At 36.6% G+C, this 18948-nt stretch overlaps 1 protein-coding gene across 1 annotated transcript in view; it reads left to right on the top strand.

Moving 5' to 3' along the window:
* The window catches only part of ZDHHC15 (zDHHC palmitoyltransferase 15), a gene marked incomplete at its 3' end in the record, with an annotated part of 106182 nt that overhangs the window by 14244 nt on the left and 72990 nt on the right, over positions 1 to 18948 (top strand). Inside the window, exon 3 of the mRNA XM_081259653.1 lies at positions 13301 to 13395. Coding sequence (XP_081115779.1) covers positions 13301 to 13395 — 95 coding nt within the window. The remainder of the gene's footprint in view (positions 1 to 13300; positions 13396 to 18948) is intronic.

The raw sequence follows: 18948 nt of genomic DNA, 5'->3' as shown, positions 1-18948 counted from the left end.
TTCCCCTGTAAAATGGGAATAACAATACCTACCTTTCATGGTTTAAAGCACTAAATGAGATGATGTATGTAAGTCTCTTGGCTCATGCATGGCATATGATAAGTACAAAATAAGTAGTAATAGATACTATTATTATTAACATTGGAAAGGACCTAAAAGATCTTTCTTCTAAGAAGGATAAGATATTTCAGGACTATAATTCCAACTACTACCCTTGCAAATATATTGTCAAAATCCTTGCACTCATATTTTGTAAGTAGAACAGCTGAGACCCCAAGAAGTAAAATATTTTGACCTAGTCATGCTGATTCTAGTGCACAGAAAGGACTAAAGCTCAGATCATCTGAACCACAGTCCAGAATATTATATATTATGTCATCCTTGATTATACAGGACTCAGAAATTCTTTAAGGCATGAGGCCGTCTGTTCTTCCATAGACCGTACTAGAAAACACAATATTTGCTTTCATAAGAGTGTTTTGCATGGATGATCTCATTCAGCATGTTACTATCTGTATTTTGAAGATCTTGAGTAGAAGGTCTTCCCTCCTCTACTCCTAAAGTGAGGCTATGGGATAAACTAGAGGTTAAAAACTTGGTAGAGTCCAAGGATTGGTAAGGCTAAGGGATGAATTTAGAAATGAGATTAGGCACAATCTGTCAGGCAATCCACATATAATCAAGAGTAATGTATTGACCACAGTTGTTCATCTTCAAAAAGGGCCATCAATCATTTTAAGCAAACGTTTAACTCATTATCTGAGAATTCATTTGTATTTTGAATGTTTTGCATACTAAATTCTCTAGTTTCCCATTTAAAGTTAAAAATGATTGTAATTATTTACCTTTTTAGAAATAGGTGCAATTCCTAAATAATAGAACTGTTATGGGCTGAATTGTGTCCCCTCAAAATTCATATGTTGAAATCCTAACCTCCAGTAACTTAGGATATGACCATATTTGGAGATAGGGTCTTTAAAGAGGTAATTAAATGAAAATGAGGTCACTAGGATGGGCCCTAATCAATATGACTGGTGTCCTTATAAGAGGAGATTAGGAAAAAGACACACACAGAGAGAAGACCATGTGAAGAGACAGGGAGAAGATCACCATCTACAAACCAAGAGGAGAGGCATCAGAAGAAACAACCTTGTCGAAACCTTGATCTTGGACTTCCAACCTCCAAAATTGTGAGAAAGAAAATTTCTGTTGTTTAAGCCACTTAGTCTGTAGTACTTTTCATTGCAGCCCTAGCAAACTGATAAAATAACTTATTCAGGTTTCCATTTGAAAACTCTGCTTTGTGTCACTTTTTAAAATTATACTAACCTTAATTTATTGGTGATATATTAGACACCATCAGGGTGAGAGGACATTAGGCAGAAAAAGTTTGGGCCACAATATGATCTTTTATACTCACCTCCATACTGTATAGGGAATCTTCAATTTATTTTGTTGTTGTTGTTCTTGTTTTCCTTTTTTTTAAATTACAGTATAGTTGATTTACAATATTATATTAGTGTCAGGTGTACAACAGAGTGATTCAAAATTTTTATAGATTATGCTCAGTTTATAGTTCAGTTATTCCCTGTGCTAGCTATACAATATATCCTTGTTGCTTATTTATTTTATACATAGTAGTTTGTGCCGCTTTATCCCCTACCCCTATCTTGCCCCTCCCCCTTCCCTCTCCCCACTGGTAACCACTAACTTGTTCTCTATACCTGTGAGTCTGTTTCTTTTTTGCTATATTCACTAGTTTGTTTTGTTTTTTAGATTCCACATATAAGTGATAACATACAGTATTTGTTTTTCTCTGTCGATGACTTATTTCACTAAGCATAATACCCTCCAGGTCCATCCATGTTGTTGCAAATGGCAAAATTTCATTATTTTTTATGGCTGAGTAGTATTCCATTGTGTGTGTGTGTGTGTGTGTATATATATATATATATATATATATATATATATATACCACATCTATATCTGTTCGTCTGTTGATGGATACTTAGGTTGCTTCCATATCTTGACTATTGTAAATAATATTTTTTTGGTTTTTTTTTATTGGAGTATAATTGCTTCACAATGGTCTGTTAGTTTCTGTTTTATAACAAAGTGAATCAGTTATACATATACGTCTGTTCCCATATCCCTTCCCTCTTGCGTCTCCCTCCCTCCCACCCTCCCCATCCCACCCCTCCAGGCAGTCACAAAGCACCGATCTGATCTCCCTGTGCTATGTGGCTGCTTCCCACTAGCTATCTACCTTACGTTTGGTAGTGTATATATGTCCATGCCTCTCTCTCGCTTTGTCACAGCTTACCTTCCTCCTCCCCATATCCTCAAGTCCATTCTCAAGTAGGTGTGTGTCTTTATTCCTGTTTTACCCCTAGGTTCTTCATGACATTTTTTTTCTTAAATTCCATATATATGTGTTAATGCTGCTATGAATATTGGGGTGCACGTATCTTTTTCAATTAGTGTTTTTGTTTTCTTTGGATATATATCCAGGAGTGGAATTGCCAAATCATATGGTAGTTCTATTTTTAGTTTTCTGAGAAACTTCCATACTGTTTTCCACAGTGGATGCACCAATTTACATTCCCAGAGCAGTGTATGAGGGTTTCCTTTTCTGCACATCTTCACCAACATTTGTTATTTGTGTTCATTTTGATGATAGTCATTCCGACAGTTGTGAGGTGACATGGTTTTGATTTGAATTTCTCTGATGATTAATAATGTTGAACACCTTTTCATGTGCCTGTTGGCCATCTGTATGTCTTCTTTAGGAAAATGAATATTCAGGTCTTCTGCCTATTTTTTAATTGTTTTTTTTTTGATATTGAGTGTATGAGCTGTTTATGTATTTTGGATATTAACCCCTTATCATTTGCAACTATTTTCTCCCATTCAGTAGGTTGTCTTTTCATTTTGTTGATGGTTTCATTTGCTGTGCAAAGCTTATAATTTAAATTAGGTCCCATTTGTTTATTTTTGCTTTTGTTTCCTTTGCCTTAGGAGACAGATCCAAAAAAATATTACTATGATTTATGTCAGAGTGTTCTGCCTACATTCTCTTCTAGGAGTTTTATGGTTACCAGTCACATTTTGGTGAGTTTATTCACCTAATTCATTTTGAGTTTATTTTTGTATATGGTGTGAGAAAATGTTCTAATTTCATTCTTTCACATGTAGCTGTCCAGCTGTCCTAGCCCCACTTATTGAAGAGACTGTCTTTTCTCCATTTTATATTCATTTTTTATTGAAATATAGTTGGTTTACAGTGTTGTGTTAGTTTCAAGTGTACAGCAAAGAGATTCAGTTATACATATATATATATATATATATATACACTTTTTTTTACATTCTCTTCCATTATAAGTTATTACAAGATATTTAGTATAGTTCCCTGTGCTATACAGTAGGTCCTTGTTGGTTACCTATTTTATATATAGTAGTGTGTATATTTGAATCCCAAACTCCTAATTTATCCCTTCCACCCTTTCCCCTTTGGTAACCATAAGTTTGTTTTCTATGTCTGTGAGTCTGTTTCTGTTTTGTAAATAAGTTCGAGTGTATCATTCTTTTTAGATTCCACATATAAGCAATATCATATGACATTTGTCTGGCTTACTTCACTTAGTATGATAATCTCTACGTCCATTCATGTTGCTGCAAATGGCATTATTTCATTCTTTTTTATGGCTGAGTATTCCATTGTGTATATATACCACATCTTCTTTATCCATTCATCTGTCGATGGACACTTAGGTTGCTTCCATGTCTTGGCTATTGTATATAGTGCTGCTATGAATATTGGGGTGCATGTATCTTTTCGAATTAGAGTTTTCTCTGGATATATGCCCAGGAGTGGGATTGCAGGATCATATGGTATCTCTAATTTTAGTTTTTTAAGGAACCTCCATACTGTTCTCCATAGTGGCTGTACCAATTTACATCCCCACCAACAATGTAGGAGGGTTCCTTTTTCTCCACACCCTCTCTAACATTTATTTTTGTAAACTTTTTGATGATGGCCATTCTGACTGATGTGTGATACCTCATTGTAGTTTTGATTTGCATTTCTCTAATTAGTGATGTTGAGCATCTTTTCATGTGCCTTTTGGCCATCTATATGACTTCTTTGGAGAAATATCTATTTAGATCTTCTGCCCGTTTTTTGATTGGGTTTTTCTTTTATATTGAGCTTTATGAGCTGTGTCTATGCTTTGGAGATTAATCTCTTGTTGGTCTCATTGTTTGCAAATATTTTCTCCATTCTGTAAGTTGACTTCTTGTTTTGTTTATGGTTTCTTTTGCTGTGCAAAAGCTTTTAAGTTTACTTAGGTCCCATTTGTTTATTTTTGTTTTTATTTCCATTACTCTAGGAGACGGATCCAAAAAGATATTGCTGTGATTTATGTCAGAGAGTGTTTTGCCTTTTTATTTTTTGCTCTAGGAGTTTTATGGTATCCAGTTTTACATTTAGGTCTTTAATCCATTTTGGGTTTATTTTTGTGTATGCTGTTAGAGAATGTTCTAATTTCATTCTTTTACATATTCTGGCCTCCTTTGTTGTAGATTAATTGACCATAAGTGCATGGGTATAATACACTATTTTATATTTATTATTGTAAAATTACTTTGTAATGAGGATTTGGGAACCAGACAAAAGCTCTCTTTATGGGCTAACTGACTTCTAAAAGAATATTATGTTGATGTTAATATTAGTGTAATTATAATAATTATATATAATTATAATCATTAGTATCAATATGCTGATTTATATCAATATAATTTTGTTACCAAAATAATGCTTATTGAAAATTTAAACTAAACAAAAATATGTAAGATAAAAAATAATGTCCTCCTCACACTCCCCCCTCCCCTATCAATGTCTATTCACAGATAACTAGTATATTTGGTTTGATTTGTATCCTTCTAGATCTTTCTCTCTGTATTTACATATAAACATATGATTATGGATTTGTATAATTTGTTTAGGATTGGTTGTTTTTTAGTCTGGATGATACTGTGCATATTTTCCTATGATTTACTTTTTTCACTTAATAATATATCATAGAGGTCTTTCCATATTAGTATATACAAACATATTTCATTTTTTTAATGACCTCAAATTATTCCATGGCATGGATATATTGATACTATGATTTATTTAACCATTCCTCAATGATGAACTTAAAAAACAAAACTTTATTGTTTTTCTCGATTATAAAGGTAATAGAACCTCATAAAATGCAAACAGTATAGAAGTGGATAAAATAGAAAGTGTAAGTCCTTTGTAGTCACTGCAGAGGTTAAGGATGAAGCAAGATTCAGTGGTGTGTATAGTACACACCACTTGATAAATGTTTTAAAAAGTGATTTTCCTCCCTTACATTTTGACAAGTCTCTTTTGCTATAGCTACATCTATATGTACCATTTCAAAGATATGACTCTCCCAAGCTTCAATTTGCTCCTCCCCAGTGAGCTGGGCTGGAACTTCCATGCTCCTGTGCCCTTCCCAATATGTCTCCTGCAGCCCCCACTTGTATCTGGCTACCATTTGGTGCAGGAATGTATGGAGCCAAAATGGTGAGATGTATGTGTGTGAGGAAAGATCATCCAGAGTTCAGCCAATGCTAGGTTTCAGCGACATGATTTTGCTTCCTACCCTAGCTGTGTACCTGTCAACACTGTTCTCAGTCATACAGCCTATAACTTCTAACACATTTAAATGTGGCTATGAGGAAAATAAGAATATTAGACTGGAAGTAAGAATAAATAGCTAACTGTTATAAAATCTACGATGAAAAGACATCAAGGGAAAAGGCCCATGTAATCTCTTATTTATTTAATTTCTTATTTACTTATTTATTTTCTTTGGGTGTTAAACTAAATATTTTGATTATTATCAGTTAACAGGTGAAGGGACTGGAGGCTAAAGATAACTAAGGTCACTTAACTATTAAAGAGTCATAATAAATACTATTTCAAGTGCACTTAATGTGTGCCAGCTACTGCTCTAATGTGCCTTAGGTATATTGATTCATTTAATTCTCATTTACAGCCCTATAAAGTAAGTATTATCATATGCCCATTTACAGATGAGAAAACTGAGTATAGCGAGTATATTAGTTTGCTAAGGCTGCCATTACTAATTACCATAAGCATAGTGACATAAACCAACAGAAATTTATACTTTCATGGACCTGGAGGGAAAAAGTCTGAAATCAAGGCATCAGCAGGCCATGCTACCTCCAGAGGCTCAAGAGGAGATTCTGGATCTTATCTTTTCCAGCTTCCAGTGACTGCCTTTGTTCCTTGGCTTGTGGCTGCATCACTTTACCTTGGAAAAGGCCCATTTTTAAATCTCTTTGTTTTTTGTTTTTGTCAGGTTTGTTGAGATATGATTTACATACAATAAGAATCACACCTTATTAGCGTACAGGTTGTTGAATTTTGACAAATGTATACAATGATGTAAACACCACTACCATCAAGATACAGAATATTTACATTACCCTCAAAATATCGCCTCTCCCCAGAGTTCTCTGACTTTCCACCCTGGTGACCAATAATCAGTTTTCTGTCCCTATAGTTTTACCTTTTTCAGAATGTCATATAAATTGAATATTACAATGCAAAGCTTTTTGTATCTGGCTTCTTTCATTTAGCAGTATGCATTTAAGATTCATCCTTGTCAGTGCATGTATGAGTAGTTTGTTCCTTTTTATTGCTGAGTAGTGTTCTATATAATAAATGTAGTACAGTTTGCTTATTCATTCACCAGCTGATGAGCATTTGGGTTGCTTTCAGTTTTTGGCTATTATAAATAAAATTGACAAGAATACACATGTACAGGTCTTCGTGGAAATGTGTGTTTTTATTTCTCTTGGGTAAATACCTAGGAGTAGGATTGCTGGGTTGTGTGGTAATTTTATGTTTATCTTTATAAGATATGAGAGGTCCAGTGGCTCTGTATCTTCACTGTCACTTAGTGTTGTCAGGATTTTTGTGTATGAAGTGGTATCTCCTATGGTTTTAATTTACCCTCTGTAATGACTAATGATAAGCATCTTTTCAGGTGCTCGTTTGCCATCTGTATATCTTCTTTTAAGAAGTGTCCAAGTCTTCTGCCTAATTTTTTTGAGTTGTTTGTCTTATTATTGAGTTGTAAGAGATCTTTAAATGTCTAGATACAAGTCTCTATGTTTTTAAGCAAATATGATTCCTCTCCATGGGAAAAAAGTTAGGATCAGCAGGAGGGTGTTACCAGGAAACATATTTCTGCTTAATATGACAAAGTTGTGTCTAACAATCAGAGTTATCCAGCGATAGAATGGACTCCCCGAGAGTTGATAAGTTTCCCGTGACTTCAGGTGTTCAAATGAAAGTTGGGTGACCAACTGTTAGGGATAATGCAAAGTAGATTTATTCATCATGGAGCCTGCTGGACCAAATGACATCCAAGGGCTCTTTCTAATCTAAAATTTTACAATACTAAGATAAATCAAGTCAACATCATATTAATGAGGTAGAGGTCTTATTGGTTGTATAAACAAAAGGAAATAGATTCTGAGGGAACCAAGCTGGGATTATGACAAACCTTACCACTTCCCCAGCCAGTGAAAAATTGTCTCACAAATCCCTAGCCACCATATAGACAGTAAAGCATCTCTGTTCTGCTTCAGTGTCCTCTGTGAATATCCCTGACAACATGGGGGCATTGGGCTATACTTAATCCAAATGATACATACAGAATGATGACATCTCAACTATCCATTTTAAACCGGGAAAGTAGACAAAGATAATTCCCCAAGGAATGTTGCTCTGTGTACTTCTTTATCCCCAAGATGAAAGAATCAATGAAATGTTAAGTATATATTATCAAGAAGAGGACTGGAAACAAACCATTTTCCTCTTTTTGAACAAAACCATGGTGTGTCTGTCCCTAAAGTCTGTGTAATTTTTACCACCATATGTCAGAAAACAAATCACTAAGATTTAAGAGGAAGGATGAGAGAGGAAGAAAGCTGATGTTAATTAAGTCCTTAGAGTATGTGAGATACTTCCGTATTTAAGTCAATTAGTTCTCACAACCTGACAAGGTGGTTGTTGTTTGTGTGTGTGTGTGTGTGTGTGTATATATATATATACCCAAAGCGGACCAAAAAGAGAGGCCTCTTCAGCAGGAAAAACAAAAACTGAAAGGGGCTATAATCCAAGATTATAAACATATGAAGGCTATATATCTTGTTAGCTTTGTATTGTTTACCAAACTCCAATACACAGGACTAGAAAACTCTTTGAAAGTGAAAAATAGTTTAAGGCAACTAAAATGAAGCCCTGCTTTTGCACAGTGGCTGACAAACTTATGAGACTTACTACCCCCCAGAATTGGTATAGACTGAAGACATAATCAGCTTCATAAATGTTTATATAAATTGATGAGTGGTAGGTATCTGATGGGTAACTAGGGGAAATTAGTATACTTGGAGACAACCCTAACTTTTGAAGTTGGTATCAATAAGGAAAACCATGCTCTTTCAAAACATGATGCCATGTTTTGGCTCTAGAATTTGATCTCACCATCAGAGAGACTCCTGGGGGTAGCTGCCTAAACCTTAGAAACAACTATTTAGAAAATCTTGTGTTCTCCTAGGGGGTGGCTAAATCAGAGAAACAACTCTTGAGCCAATCTTATATTCTTGTGAATTGTCCCTAGCTCCTTGATTACAACCTATGGGCCTCTAACCCCATTCTCTCCAAACATTCCTTCAAATAGCTGAGAGACAAGGTTCAGCTCTTTGTTAGAGCTTTTAAGGCAGTGAAAGTAAAGTAAGGCAGTGAAAGTAAAGTAAAGCAGTGAAGTCAAATATTAGAGCCAAGACCTCTTTACTAGGTATCCCATTCAAAGGGAGAAGTGACTATCTAGTTGACAATTTTCCCCTGATCATAATCTGGGTTTTTCTATATTGAGCCAAAATGGGGATTTTAGTGAGGACTCTTTCAATTGCTAAAGCTACAGCTGATATTCCTATTTGAATTATAGTATGTAATTGAAAGGTGCACCCCTCTCCCCATCACCCCCTTCTACCAACTAAAATGCTTTTCAATTGATATAAAATATATTACAGAAAATAGTGTCTTTTTAAACTAAACATAGTTTCCAACAATAGCTTTTTAAAGAAAAAATGTACGCTAGATAATTGCCACAGCAACAGCCTTAGCATTTATGTGTCTGAGTATATACAGTAAAGCATTATTATTTTCCTATTTTCCCCATTTTGGTGCTGATCTTGCTGCATTCAAAGCAGTCTATCTGCTGCATTCATTTTTATTCACACAAGAATGTATATGCATGTATATACATGCACAAACATACACAAAAAATCAGTCACTTCTCATTAGTCCCTGGGAGCAATACCTAGAAAAGCATCCTGCTGACCAGATGTTGCTAATAACAACTTTATGCTGCTTCCACCATGTGGTTTTGATTCCATAATTTTTATCAAGAAGTTTATGAGTCATTATTTCAGGGAAAAAGCTCAAGTAGTCATTCTCATTTCAGAAGCTATTCCCACAATGGGATATTGACATTGCAACACAGTGACAAAATTCAGAACAACTGCATGCTGAGGTGGATTTTTCTTTGACAGTTGGTCATTTCCTTATGGCTGATTTCTCCTTTTCCTGAAAACCTTTGTACATTATGGAAGGAAAAAAAAAAACACTTGAAAAGCTTTTGACTTTCATGTGGTAAACAGCTTCAGCGGCTTCAGATGCCCCATGACTGTGATCACTACCAAATAAGCGAAGGGCTCTACTTCGCCTGTTTGCTTAAAAAAGATGTTTTCCAATTTCATTCCAATGTCAATGAGTAGTGGCAGTTCAGGGATACAGTTCACAAGCTGTTTGATTTCTCTAGTTATCGGAAATCTCACTAGAGCGTCACACTTAAAAAGAAAGACTCAGTGTCCTTGCAGTTTATAGGGATGATTATTCTAGGTACAAAATTAGTAATTATAGAGAAATATGTTGCTCATTTTTAAGACAGAAAAAGAATGGACTTCTATACATTTGGGACCATAGCTTAGGAAGATTATATATATATATATATATATATATATATATATATATATATATATGTATGTATGTATATATATATGTATGTATATATATACATATATATATACACATATGTATATACATACATACATATATATATACACATATGTATATATATACATATATATATATATAGGGAGAAACATAAAATTGAGACTCGTGGAGCCTATCCATAATACTCACTACAGGATGAAGTGTGACAGAGATATGGTAATTGCCTGCCAACGATTTTCGAGAGGAGCTTCCTCCTTTGGATGGTAAGCTGAACAACCCAATGACCTCTAAGGCCCTATTTCTCATGGTTCGTCTGCCTCAGAATTACCTGGGGAAGTTGGTAGATTCTTGGACTCCATCACAGACTACTGATTCAGAATATTTTGGTGTAGAATTTGGGAATCTGCATTCTAATAATCTCCCAAAGTGATTTTGATGCACACTAAAATTTGAGAACCACTCCTCTAGGGAAAAGAGCTCTGGACTGGGGGTGAGGAAACCTGGATTCTGGTCCCAGTGTTTCTGTAACTTTGCTGAGTAACCCTGATCAAGTCACTTACCCTCTCTAGGCCTCAGTTACCTGTCTATAAAATGAGGATGTTGAACTAGATGATCTCTATGTTCTCATCCAACTCTAGATTTTTATGAAATCTATAGTATAGTCCCTATTCTACCCATCTACTGAATGACATTGACTTAATCACTTGACCTCATGAGTTCTCATTTTCCATCCATCTATAAAGTATTCATAACTTCTGTGAAACCATGGAATGCAGAAATGGGAGCCAGCTGTTTCTAGTTCTATGATTAAGCCAGGTCTAGATTTTTACTATGACCTAGAACAAGTTAAAATCCTACACTTCCTATCTCAATCACTAGAACTAAAGCAAAGTAAATATCCTTAAAATACTACCAAGTGTAAGAGTTTAGTTCTCATCATTCAAGTGATCCAAATTGCTGAAGTTTATTGTCTTTGAAGTGCACAGTGAGAAGGTAAACATAAAATTATTTTCTCCTAATTTCTTTGCAGCCAAAAGCTCCATACGCCCATTCCATACTGAAGGAACAGGTGTTACTATATGTCCCATGTAACTTAGATAGTCATGGAATCTTCCCTGTATAAACCTTGTAAAATCAAAGAAACAAAAACATAGCAAAGGATAACACAGAAAGAAACAATTTAAAAGTCTTGCCTAAGATAAAAAATTCTAATAACATTTCACAAGGACTAGGCTGTGGAAGAAGAGTTACTCTCATTTATTGGTGAGGAGAATGTAAAGTAAATAAAACTTTTTTAATGGCAATTCGGCAGTATCTATCAAAAGGCCTGTGTTTGTATCTAGCAATCCCACTTCAGGGAATTGATCCTATACATATTTTTAGAACATGTGCCAGTGCCATGTATATAAAACTTTTCATTACAACATTATTTGTATTAGCAAGAGAAGGGGAAAAACTAAGTTTCCATCAGAGACAATCTGGTTAAATAAATTATGGTACCTTCATGCAATGGAATCCCATGCCACTTTTTAAAAGGAGAATGAGGAAGCTCCCTCTCTCCAAGTTATATTCCATGGAATGATCTCCAACTCATAGCAGGTAAAAAAGAAATAGGTTGCAAAACAGTGTGTACAGAATACTGCTATTTGTGTGAAAAAGCACACTGTTTTGGTGCTTTTATATGTATAAAATCTGATAGGATACAGAATAAAGTCATGACGCTGTGACATTTGTGGCTTGCAGGGAGGGGAACTGGGTGGCTGAGGGACAGGGTAGAAGGGAGACTTTTCACTATGTACTATTTTGAACCTTGTGAGTGTATTACCTTTCAAAAATACAATGAAAAAAATTTAATATAACAAAAATTCCATATGTGTACTGTGTTTATATACTTATATAAACATATAAAAATAGAGGATCTGGAATGATACACATCAAACACAAAATAGGTATTATGCCTTAGGAGGAAGAGGGGGGAGTTTAGATATATGTGTGTGGTAGACATTTACTTTTACTTTCTATTGCTTGAATTTCAAAATGAGATTTCATAATTACTCAAAACAAGCACATTTAAAAGGTCTTATACCACAGGGCTGGGAACACTGGGCCAGCTTTCTTCGATTCCATCATAAATATGTGAGAGACTCAGCCTTATTAACTTGGTCTTGAGTCACATCATTCCCTTGAGTCTTCCTGATGGATTGAAGTAATCAGAGCTTACTATGCAAGGACTCACAATGAAACAGTAAAATGACCTTCAGTCTTACAATGACCTCTTTGGAGAATACTGAAATTTCCCATATCAGAAGAGCTATCTAGGAGGCAAAGAATATAAAAACAAAAGTGGTGGGGAGCCACAAATATCTCAAAGGTACAACTCACATTTCAAAAATGTGTAGTCTTGGGGACTTCCCTGACAGTCCAGTGGTTAAGACTTTGCCTTCCAATGCAGGTGGTGTGGGTTCAGTCCCTGGGCAGGGAGCTAAGATCCCACATGCCTCAGGGCCAAAAAAACCATAATATAAAAACAGAAGTAATATTGTAACAAATTAAATAAAGACTTTAAAAATGGTCCACATCAAAAAAATATTTTAAAAAAAGTGTGTAGTCTTTGGGGCTACTGAAACAAAAACTTGTGATTTAGAGTCAGAAGTCCTGTGTTTAAGACCTGGCTATGTTATATAGTAGCTGTGTGACTTCGGATAATCAACTACCCCTGATAGTTAATCAACTGTCCTTATCCTGTTACCTATCTCACAAACTTGTTGAAAAAATAAAATTGGCCAATATTATGAAATCACATTGTAAACTCTATAGCACTGTGTAAATACTATCATTATTATCTTTCAGTACCCACAGTGGCAGAGAGAATGACAATTGGCAATAGTAGTTTCCCCCACATTGTCATAAAGGATATTTCCCCTTTACTCCCAGAATCACATGGCAACTTTTAAAATACGCAACTTCCAGAAAGTCTCTGGTTCCAAATTTGGCATTATAAATAGTTTCTGTCACTGCATGGGAAAAAGGTAAGAATTAACCTTTCATAATAATACTAGAAAATACTTGGTAATAGGAAAACAAAATAGAGATTTGTTGAGATTTACATCTTACTGAACTCTTAGAAATGGATGAAAATATAACATAAACACTGATTTTTTTCTTAAATTTCAGTTATCTACCTCATATTCTACCATGCCATCTTTGTGTTCTTTACCTGGACCTACTGGAAGTCTATTTTTACACTCCCACAACAGCCAAACCAGAAGGTAAGAATACTGGTTACTTCATAAAGGCTAAAAACAGAGGAAAGTAGAAATGCCAATAAGGCAGGAAGAGGGCAAAAAGAGGAGCAAATAACCTTCCATTACAAAAGAGAGATTCAGGGTGATCTTTAAAAAGGGCTTGTAGTGATAAATGTAAATTAAGAATAAGATAGTCTATTGAAGGAGTTTGTGAAATCACCAGCCATGGATATCTTTAAGACTAGGAAACCACTATCTGTGTTGGTGATAAATTGAGAGAAACAAGAAACCACTTGGATTCTGAGGACTCATCTATTTCAATTCTATGAAACTATGATAATTTAAGACTCAGTGAGACTCTAGGAGACAACTAGAAAAAATTACAGTAGTTAAATTGATCATTTTCAGATTGTGTTCCCTTGAATGAAAGTGTTTCATGTAATATTTGGGAGGGTACATACAAAAAAATTCTAATCATATCAGGCATTTATAATATGTGACTACTCTGAAACAGAGTAGTTTCCAAAGTAGGGAAAAAAAAACAGTGGAAGAAGTTTCAACAGCCTCCAAACATTAGGGAAAATACTGGTTTTAATTTTCCCATTTATGGGATCAAAATTATACACATACAAAATAAAATTAAACACAGAGAAAGACAAATATCATGTGATATCTCTCATATGTGGACTCTAATTTTTAAAATGATGCAAATGAACTTATTTACAAAACAGAGACAGACTCACAGATACTGGAAACAAACTTATGGTTACTGAAGGGAAAACATGGTGGAGAGGGATAAATCAGGAGCTTGGGATGAACATACACACACCACTACATATAAGATAACCAACAAGGACCTACTGTATAGCACAGGGAACTCTACTCAATATTCTGTGATAACTTATATGAGAAAAGAAAGAATGAATATATGTATATGTATAACTGAATCACTTTGCTGTATACCTGAAACTAACACAACATTGTAAATCAATTATACTCAAAATGTTTAAAAAACACAAAGGAAGGTAGTAATGCAAGAACTGAGGAACATGAGATATAGGATATATAGAAAATGGCAGAAGTTCTTCCTTATGAGTAATTATTTGAAATATAAATGGATTAAACTATCCAATTAAAAGGCAGATGTTGGCATAATGGATAAACATTATCATCTATCTTTATGCTGTCTACAAATGACTCACTTTAGAGCCAAAGACATAAATAGGTTGAAAGTGAAAGGATGGATAAAGTTATTCCAAGCAAATAGTAATCAAAAGAGAGCAAGGGTAGATATACTAATATCACACGAAGAGGCTTTCAGCCAAAAACTGTTACAAGACAAAAAGAAGAAAAAGACCTACTGAATGATGTCAGAAAGATGGCAGAGTAGGAGATACCAGCCTCTATCCCCGCCCCCCCCCCACAAAAAACAACAGAAGGCTATACAGAAATGAAAATATCCCTGGGGGGGCTCAAGTGTCTAATTAAGAGCCTGTAGCAACACAGTGGGAAAAAAAATGGAGAATAACCACACAGAAAGGATTGCTGGGGAAATCAGCATGGCAGAGACATCTGAAGAGGGCTAAGAACAAAGAAACAGGGCAGAGGCTATCAGTATCAGCCCTGCGGCAGATGCCCATACAGTCCCCACTGGCCTGCTCTGTGGAGGATCCTGGCAGCTTTTGCTTCTGAGGATCTTAACAGGTCCCATGACAGTCATGAATTTCTGCAGCTTTAACAGCAGAGGAACCCATAGTGTTTGTTGGTGTGGACCCCAGCAGCCTGCTCTGTAGAGGATACTGTCAGCTTTTGCCACTGAAGTAACCAACAGCCAACATTGCCACAGACTCCCCAGGGAGTGAGACACTGCTGAGACGTCTCTACAAGAAGAAGCTGCTGTTGTGCTGCCTCAGTACCAGGGCTGCCACACCCCCCAACACTGTGCTTGCCCTAGACACCAGACCTATGGTCACTCCATGTGTACCTACCACCTGACCCCAGCACCTGCCACCAGACTCCATGCATGCCCATGCTCCAGAAACTGGCTCCATGGCTACTCCACATACACCAATAACTCAGACACCAGAGCCACTGACACTGTAGGGTATCCCATGCCCCAGACACTGGAGACACTATCACTCCATGAGCACATGCTCTGGACCCTGTATCTACGGCCAATCTGCAAGTGCCCACACCACAGAAACCAGAGCACTGCTGCAGTGGGTGTACCTGCCCTCTAGAACCCAGATCCATTAGCTGCTTCACAAGCGCTCAAACATGGGACACCCAAGCCACTACTGTAGCAGGCTTATCCATGCACCACGCATGCCTGCTATCCAGACCATAGCTCCATATCTGCTCTGCAAGTGCATGCACCTTTCACACCATTACCAACACTGCAGTGAGGTTGCCTGTGCCCCAGGCACTAACACCACCACCTCCCTAGACCCCTGAGCCACTCCAGTGGCTTCACACATGCCTCCATTCCAGACTCTGTCTCCATGGCTTCTCCATAGGCACCCATGCATCAAACATCATAGACACAACCACAGTAAGTGTGTCCACAAACTGGACCCAGGGTGCAAAGGATCCCCTCAACCATGACTTCCACCATGCTAGAAAAAGGTATCAGGAGGACCCCAGAAGCCTTTACCACTGAAGGCCTCAACAGCCCACACTTCTTCTGCAGACACCCACAGCCTTGGCCACCAATGTCTCCTTTAGTCTTTGCTGATGCTGATGACAGCTGACAGAGCTGCACAGAGACTACACCACTGCACCTTCCCTGGAGTCAGAACTGCTTCATCCCACCCAGCTGGCAGCCTTGTACCCACCAATAGATGAAGGGCTTTCCCCACTGAAACCAGTCCATAAATTCTGGAAGAAGTGATTGCTACATCAAATGTGAACACATCCATGCAATGATACAAGAAATGCAAACACTCAAGGAAAAATAACACCACCAAAGGAGAACAATATTCTGGTAAGCAACTGCAAAGAAATGGAGATCTATAAAAAAATGAAAATAATTATTTTAAGGAACTTGGCAATTTACAAGAGAACACAGATAGACAACTCAACGAAATCAGGAACAAAACAAGAAGTTAAACAAATAGAGGTAAACCATTTAAAAAAGAACAAAAACAATTCTGGAGCTGAAAAATACAATGAATGAAAGGAAAAATAATATAGAGAGCATCAAGAACAGATTTGATGAAGCAGAAGAAAGAGCCTGAAAACTCAAGGATAGGTAATATGAAATCATCCAGTTAGAAAAACAAAAAGAATGAAAGGGTGAAGACAGTTCATGGGACTTATGAGACACCATCAAGCATAAGAATATATGCGTTATGGGGATAAAAGGAGAAGAGAGAAAGGGGCAGAAACCTTATTTAAATAAATAATGGCTGAAAATTTCCCAAATTTGGGGAGAGATATGGATATCCAGGCACATGAAGCTCAAAAGTCCCCAGTTTCAACCAAAAGAGGGCTTTACCAGGATATACTATAATCAAACTTTCAAATGTCAAAGACATGGAGTTTTGAAAGCAGAAAGAGAGAAAGAGTGGTCAATTACAAGGGAAACTGCATAAGGCCATCAGTGGATTTCTCAGAAGAAACCTTGCAGGCCAGGACAGAGTGGAATGATATATTAAAAATGCTTGTACTGTGAAAAAGCAAGAAAGAGGCATGGACATATATACAATACCAAACGTAAGATAGCTAGTGGGAAGCAGCTGCATAGCACAGGGGGATCAGATTGGTGCTTTGTGACTGCCTGGGGGTGGGATAGGGAGGGTGGGAGGGAGGGAGACACAAGAGGGAAGGGATATGGGAACAGATGTATATGTATAACTGATTCACTTTGTTATAAAGCAGAAACTAATAATAAATAAAAATAAAAATGCTTGTAGAAAAAACTACAAGCATTTTTACAAAGGTTGTCTTACCCAGTAAAGCCATCCTTCAGAAATGAAGGAGTTAGTTTTCCACCAAACAAAACCTGAAGGAGTTCATCCCTAGGAGAACGGCCTTACAAGAAATGTTGAAGATGAAATGAAAAGATGACAATTAGTAATGTGAAAACCTATGAAAGTAAAAAAAAAAAAAGCACTGGTAATGGTTAATATATAGAACAATTCAAAATACTGTAATACTGTAATGTTGGTGTGTAAATCACTTTTAACTCTGGTATAAAGATTAAAAAACAATGTATTAAAAATAACTATGAGTAAAATATTTTTACTGGATACACTATAAAGTGATGTAAATTGTGAAATCAAATGCATGAAATGTTGCGGAGGAAGTAATACGATAGTGTTTATGTATGCAGTGGTAGTTAACTCCTTACCAGCTTCAAATAGAATGTTATAAATATAAGATGTTTTATGTAAGCTCCATGGTAACCCCCCAAAAAACCTCTAGCAGATACACAAAAGATAAAGAAAAGGAAATAAAAGTACACTACTACGGAAAATCCAACCACAAAGGCATACACTTAGGAGGAACAAAGGAACTACAAAACAGCCAGAAAACAATTAACAAACTGGTATATTGCATCCTTACCTATCAATTATTACTTCTAATGTTAATTGGTTAAATTCTCCAATCAAAAGACATAGAGTAGCTGAATGGATTTAAAAAAGCAAGACAGTTACATGCCTATAAGAGACTCACTTAAGATTTAAGGATACATATAAGCTTAAAGTGAAGGGATGGAAAAAGATATTCCATGCAAATGGAAACCAAAAGAGATCAAGGATAGCTATAATATATCAGGCAAATAGACTTTAAGTCAACAACCATAAGTGGAGACAAAGTATATCATTATATAATGCTAAAAAGGTAAATTCATCAAGAGGATATGACAGTTGTAAATATATATGCACCTAACATTAAAGCATCTAAATATATCAAGCACATATTGACAACACTGAAGGGAGGAATAGAGTGAATAAAATAAAAGTAGAGGAGAGGAGCTTCAAGATGGCGAAAGAGTAAAACGTGGAGGTCACCTTCCTCCCCACAAATACATCAAAATATATATCTACATGTGGAAAAACCCCTAAAGAACACCTACTGAATGCTGGCAGAAGACCTCAGACCTCCCAAAAGGCAAAACTCCCCATGTACCTGGGTAGGGTAAAAGAAAAAAGAAAAAAAGAAAAAAGAATAGGGACGGGACCTGAACCAGTAGGAGGGAGCTGTGAAGGAGGAAATGTTTCCAAACACTAGGAAACCCCTTCGCGGGCAGAGACTGTGGGCAGCGGAGGGGGGAAGCTTTGGAGCCACAGAGGAGAGCACAGCAACAGGGGTGCGGAGGGCAAAGCGGAGAGATTCCCACACAGAGGATTGGTGCCTACCAGCACTCACCAGCCCAAGAGGCTTGTCTGCTCACCCACTGCAACGGGTGGGGGCTGGGAGCTGAGACTCGGACATCACTCGGATTGCAGGTAGAGGACTGGGGTTGGCGGCGTGAACACAGCCTGAAGGGGGCTACTGTGCCATAGCTAGCCCGGAGGGAGTCTGGGAAAAAGTCTGCACCTGCCTAAGAGGCAACAGACTTTTTCTTGCCTT

Source organism: Mesoplodon bidens (assembly GCF_964165515.1).
Source record: "Mesoplodon bidens genome assembly, contig: HAP1_SCAFFOLD_601, whole genome shotgun sequence".
NCBI lineage: Eukaryota > Metazoa > Chordata > Mammalia > Artiodactyla > Ziphiidae > Mesoplodon > Mesoplodon bidens.
The sequence above is the reverse complement of the archived record's forward strand: the minus strand, read 5'-3'. Positions and strand labels throughout refer to the sequence as shown.